The following is a 6,130-nucleotide window of genomic DNA, read 5'->3' as shown; positions in this document are numbered from 1 at the left end:
TCGCACAGCTATTGTCAGACGATCATTCTGACGGCGGTTTAAAATATCATTCAAACGGTCGCGTTGTCAACACAAAACTTCTACGGTTGCCAACTGCAAGAATCGAAACGATCTTCGACAATCTTCGATCTTGCGAATAGTTTAAGAACGCGCCAATAGGAGCCAATGAATGCGTAAGAAAAAGAAAAGACTGAAGTCGTTGTTTTGTTTTGCAATTGAAGTATTGAATATCTATTAATGGGCCTTCTACAATAAGCCGTAAGTCACAAATCATAAGTCATAAGCTAGAAATGGACCAATCACAGTCGTCAATTATTAGTTTCTTACTTCCGATTTACGACTTATGGCTTATTGTAGAAGGCCCATAATAGAAATGAAGAATAAAAGCATCTCTTGGAGTATAGTGGAGAGTACGCGGGAATTAAAAGGTCACTTTTATATTTCTTTCCGTCACTGTTATATTTTTCAGCGTTCCTAAAACACCTGCACCGTAACTGTATACATATATCATGCGCACGTGTTTGTCCTAACCTCAAATCACAAAGTAGCAGAAAAGCTGAGAAAGATATTTTAACGAAGATATTAAAGCTTTAACAATGGCGATGCAAGTCCCGACTGACGTGGATGCCGATCAGATTAAATCTGTATGTATTTCTAGTACAAATTCTTAAACGATAGTTTTGTTACTCTAAAAGCGGAATAGGTGTACTTAAAAGTATATACCTGCGTTATGCGAGTTGTATGCGCCTTCAATGAAACGATAAACTACTATATTTAACCTGAATATATTTGTTCCTCAGTTTCGAGACTTCTTGACTTCGTACAATAAGCTCTCCGAAATTTGCTTTATCGACTGCATAACGGACTTCACGACGCGAGATATCAGAGCCAAAGAAGAGAAATGTGCTCTCAACTGCATGGAAAAATATCTGAAGATGAATCAGAGGGTATCACAACGTTTCCAAGAGTTCCAAATAACTGCCAATGAAAATATTCTGGCAGCTAAAAAACAAGGTCAGGCAAATTGACTTAACTAATAAAAATGTAAGATTGTATCGTGAACATCCTATCCGAATCTTCGTATTGTAATATCATAAGATCACAACATACATTGTAAGTTTCTTAAATACCTTTCTATCTGATAGAGAGTAATCTTATTCAATATCTAATAGATACTTGTTTAAGCTGAAAATGTTTTATTTTAAAATTAAAAAATATTGTACAGTAAATGATTATTTACTATAATATAATTGTAATATAAAATGTTAAACATGTAAATTATGAAAGCGATGGAGTTAATGTACATGTTAAAAGATAAGTAAACTTGTTTTTTTTAAATACGAGTATGGAAGTGAATTTGATCCTGTGTCATTAGTCCTACACATACTATAGTTCATTCCAGTTTATAACAGTTGCATATAAATATTACAATTTTTACAATAGTAATTCACGATGATATATGAATTATAAAATTTATTAATTAAAAGCAGTAAAATACCTATTTATATTACATTTCTTGTAGAATCTCTTTGTGTCATATGGTAAGTATGAATATTAACATTAATATTAAATTCTAATATAAAACAGAGTTTATACAGAAAACTTGCATATACATATACATCATATACACATTGTTTAGAAGAAACAATAACAATGAATATGTACTTATATGTATGTTTCTAACTAGATTTGGAATGTCCAAAATCAGGAAACCTCGGCTTTTCTTGTACTTCAATGTCCATATTTTCGCTTTCCCATTCAAACGAAGAAAATGTTTGTACATTTGCTTGTACAGAACCAATATTGTTTTGCGCTTGATTTATAATTTGTGGGCTGAAACTCGTGCTAGAGATCTGAGGCTCCTCAGTTTGCATCGTAGAATCGGAGTTCGGTGAATTCGGCGGTGTTTTACGCAATCTTTTGTAGTCTGAGAATCTGTTCAATGATACTTGATCTACGCATACAGCTTGTGTGGTATGTCGCGTTTTATACAGTATTGGACAGCCTTGATCGCCCTTCATACTTAAACTATACAAATTGGCGAGTCGACGTAGCTTCTCTCGCTCGGGTTGTCGCATAGGATGGAGTTTCAACTCGCTCTGTGTGGGATCTTGCAGGAATCGAGATACTTTCTCATTGGCGGATGTTATAATGGAATAACCGGGCTTGTTATCAACGTGACGTCGTCCAGCACGGATCTCTCTACCGCTGAGGCTTTCGCGAATACGTTGTATTCTATAATTTTTCTTAGCCTCCGCAACCGAATGTTCGCCGTGCAATATTATTTGGAGGGTCGAATCTGATGTGGCTTTGTCGTCGCTGGTGCTCTCTCCATCGTCCCGCCAACTGGAATCTCCGATCCAATCCGACTGTTCGTCGTCTCCTGCAAGAATTAGATATATAATTTTTAATGTGTATACTGCGTGATTATCTTATATACTCAGGCCCAGTTCCAGAATTTATTTTCATCCTTTTTTAATTCTTAGAATTAGGAAAAGATGAAAAATAAGTTAAATCAAGATTAAAGTTGATCTACTTCGGTGTACAATTCTTAGAAAACGATACATAGTAAATTGAACCGAGATTAAACTTAATCTCATATATGATGGAACAGAGCCTACAATACTGCTTTCACGTTCATCGTACCTTCTCTATCTTCATCATTTGTAATAAGACCTTCCTCCGAATCACTGGACGAAATACTGGAACTAGATATACGGGAACAATCCACCGTGTCTTCGCCTTGCATTTTATCCCGATTTTTCGGTTTTGCATTTTTGGTTGGTTTAGATACTCTCATTTCACAATCTATCGAGCGCTCCCTACACGATCTCTTACGTTTTCCGCACCTGGAATGCAAAACTAGGTAAAACTACACATCGTTTCTTATTGCGAATAGAAAATAAATAATTGGAAATTATTTCCTTACCATATAGCGCTGTATCTATTTTTACAATCGTTTCGAAAGATACGTTTTTTTCCGCCGAATGTTGAAGTCGACATAATTGCCACTGCTTGAGAAGTGGACGCGTTAGAGTCGGAATCAATTGCCATTCTTTTAAACTTCCTTTTGCGTCTGGTATTCGCTCTTGGCACAAAATTTTCATTTACCGAGTCGCTCTCGATATTACTAATGTTGTTTAAGTTTGGAAAATGTGCGAAACGTTTGGTCTGATTAGGATCGTCACTATCGGACTGATATTTCGAAACATTGGCAGTTTTTGGAATGCGAATTTCGCAAATTGAAGATGAGCTGTCATCCGAATGTTTGTTCATGCTTAAAGCCGCTGCAAAAATATTGATACATTAATTATTCAATATTACTTGATATCTCAATAAGTTACTTTTAATTCTCGATGATTACATGCGATTAATATTTAACGTTTGCATGCTGCAGAAATTTGTTTCTACACAGACAATCTTGATAATAATGCTGACTATGCGCCTCGCAGAAGTAAACTGCAATTAATTGTTGCATAGGTGCAATTAGGATGCTTAAAACATATATGTTGTTATTTTCAATTTAATGAAATGTTAAATTTGAAGTTTTTAATAGGTCTGTTCTTTTCAGATGAATTTCTGCGTATTCATCTCTTCCTTTTTTCCTCTAATATGAATGATGAATGAACTACAATTTGATTCACGCTTACAATACTCTTGGAATAAATTGATTCTTGTTACTTATAAAATATTAAACTAGAATCTGTTTTCTATAACTATAATATACACTTTTGGAACTTAAAGCGAAAAAAGTACATGTTTGATATTTAAAAGCAAGGAAGTTCTTTGCCATTCTTTATTTTTGCATTATTATCCTCAAATTCAAGTTTTCTCCATTGTACCTTTTTATTTTTTTATATTCTTATATCTATTTCTATCAGTGTAGATTAATTTTAATCTTAATTTAACTTTTAGATATGTAAGCTAATGAAACCTACTAATGAACTGGGTTAATTTAAGATCCCCCAGACTTTTCTTTGAAATTTAGTGTCGTAAATGTTTTTAAAATGTTCTAGACAGTTCAAAAAATAGTACTGAAAACTTTTATCGCTGTTATTATATATTGTTAACTTGATTGGTAGTCTAATTTAAGTATCTAAGGGTTAAGTAATGTTTTAAGATGCTAATAATATGGCTCTTTGGCCAGGATTCGTAGTCATTTTATTTTTGAAACTGTCTTAAATATGGTGTTGAGATGTCAAGTCAATCAGAAGGCTGTGTGTGCATTAGCATCTTAAGACATTATTTAAAAGTTAAGACTGTCTTAAAATAAGAACAAACTATGATTACTATCCTCTGATTGGTTTATGTCATCTTGAGATTGTAACTTAAGAATCTCAAATATAAGAATCGAGTATGATACCAGCCACAGTTCTTAGAATAAGAAAAATATACGAATTAGTTGAATCGGAGATTAAAATTAAACTACATTAGTAGTAACAGGCTTGCCTCAGAATAAGCGCTAAACTAATGCAATTTGGTACAGGTATAACAAACAGACCTAAGGACAAATGATGGTATGAGCGTTGCGAACGCGAATGGGACTGCAGTCATGAAGTTCAGCTGAAAAGAACCAGCTTGAATGTTACATCGAATTGTTTTCCCTTACACTTACGAATATTCCCCGTGGAACGGGCTCTCCTCCTGATGCCCCATCTGCGTCTGAGATTCGCACTGTTGCTGCTCTCCTCTAGTGCCAGAGTCAAATCGTGCACAAGAGCCTCCATTTTTACTCTTAAATCCGCCGGTACAGCTTTCAGAACACGCTCCATTTGAAGGACGCGTTTTTTACTGTAAAACAAAATATCAAGCAAATGTTATCTTTTACCTGACTGATCCCGCATGTCGGTAATCGCATGTAATTATATCATGCATGATATCAGTACGCGACGCGAATTTACATGGCGACTGGTTCTTTCTTTTATCGCGTAAAATCATGTCTTTTACAAACACTAAAATACGCAGAATTACAGCTTTGCGACCCGCATCTCGCTTTTTGATGCGCGACACGCGTGCATTTCTCAATTACGATAATTGATTCGGTAATTAATTGGCGACGTCGATTCCGCGACTCTGTACGAGAAATACGCTTAATTAAGTATTCACGACTTGCTTATTCACATCTGATTAAGTATTGTTTCTACGGCGTGGATCCCTGCCGGATAATCCGTGACGCGATTAATTCGCGACCCATTCTCGAGGAAAGGAGTATGACGACCGAGCTCGTTAGCGTCTCGAAACGGGGGCTACGGGAACACACAGATGTGGCACCGAAAAAGTGGTGCCCATCGGGACGACATATCCGCGATACGTCAATCGCCGAGGAGGGGGTCAAAACAAATCGCGATTGCGTCGGCTTTTAACTCTCGTCAGCGTGTGACAATACGTAACATCCTGCCGCTCACCTCTTACAAGTTATGTCCATGAGTCTCGCCTCAAAACTGTCTCATTATCAAACCAAGTCCACTCTGTCGATCAATAATGAAATAGAAAAAAAAAGATAATCGTTGAACGCGACTAGTAAACGAGTTGTCGGATCAACGAACTATTTTCTACTGTTAACGTATGCTGGCACGTCGTAGAAAGGTAGAACGAACGGGACGTTTATTCCAGTTTATTTATTGTGTACAAATCGGGCAACGCCATTGGTCGCTTCATGAGAACCCATCCTTAGAAGAAACGCACAAGAGCAAAACGTTGCGTCAGCGCCTCGCTCTTGTGTATTTCTTTCGCAATAGATAAATACAATGGGCTACATTCCAAAATAATGTACCTGTAACGTATTGTTACGGGTTTTGTGTGTATTGAGTTTCCTTGAAAGGGATGTTCTGGAATATAATCCTAGTATACCGGCTTTTTTTTTTTTGCAAGATCTTTACATTTTAGTGTTTAATTTAAACAATTTAATTTTAATAATCTTGTTAAACAAGGGCGAAGTAAGAGTCAAATTACATTTAAAATCTAAATAACTCTGATAATTTATTCTAATATATTGCGAAGAATATCACGTAATTTTTGGCGTTTCGTCCCGGCTTCCACTACTGGACTCATCAGTAAGGCATTGTAGTGGAAGCCTACCTTATACGCCTTGATAAAGATAAGTTATTAAATCGAGATTCTATATAAAGAG

General features: G+C 35.9%; 2 protein-coding genes across 6 annotated transcripts; one reads left to right on the top strand and one right to left on the bottom strand.

Annotated features, from left to right (window-relative positions):
* Nucleotides 1-222: 222 nt before the first annotated feature.
* Nucleotides 223-1,100, top strand: Tim9a (translocase of inner membrane 9). Of its 2 annotated transcripts, XM_018538675.1 has the most exons (3): nt 223-258; nt 470-644; nt 801-1,100. In XM_018538675.1, exons 2-3 carry the CDS (start codon nt 597-599, stop codon nt 1,026-1,028), a joined length of 276 nt encoding a protein of 91 aa, XP_018394177.1. In that variant the 5' UTR covers nt 223-258; nt 470-596; the 3' UTR covers nt 1,029-1,100. The 2 variants fall into 2 exon arrangements, with proteins under 2 accessions (XP_018394177.1, XP_018394168.1); XM_018538666.1 differs by lacking the exon at nt 223-258 and having other exon boundaries at nt 345-644.
* Nucleotides 1,101-1,643: 543 nt separating this feature from the next.
* LOC108772940 (G patch domain-containing protein 2) lies at nt 1,644-5,564 on the bottom strand. 4 transcript variants are annotated; one of them, XM_018538630.1, is made up of 5 exons: nt 5,406-5,564; nt 4,610-4,791; nt 2,930-3,287; nt 2,647-2,849; nt 1,644-2,383 (listed from the first exon to the last, which is right to left on the bottom strand). In XM_018538630.1, the coding sequence occupies exons 1-5, from the start codon at nt 5,423-5,425 to the stop codon at nt 1,680-1,682; spliced, it is 1,467 nt and encodes a 488-aa protein (XP_018394132.1). In that variant the 5' UTR covers nt 5,426-5,564; the 3' UTR covers nt 1,644-1,679. The 4 variants fall into 4 exon arrangements, with proteins under 4 accessions (XP_018394132.1, XP_018394120.1, XP_018394128.1 ...); XM_018538618.1 differs by lacking the exon at nt 5,406-5,564 and adding an exon at nt 4,972-5,309; XM_018538626.1 differs by lacking the exon at nt 5,406-5,564 and adding an exon at nt 4,972-5,309 and having other exon boundaries at nt 4,616-4,791.
* Between the last annotated feature and the right edge of the window lie 566 nt (nt 5,565-6,130).

Source organism: Cyphomyrmex costatus, unplaced genomic scaffold (assembly GCF_001594065.2).
Source record: "Cyphomyrmex costatus isolate MS0001 unplaced genomic scaffold, Ccosl1.0 scaffold1017, whole genome shotgun sequence".
Lineage (NCBI taxonomy): Eukaryota > Metazoa > Arthropoda > Insecta > Hymenoptera > Formicidae > Cyphomyrmex > Cyphomyrmex costatus.
The sequence above is the reverse complement of the archived record's forward strand: the minus strand, read 5'-3'. Positions and strand labels throughout refer to the sequence as shown.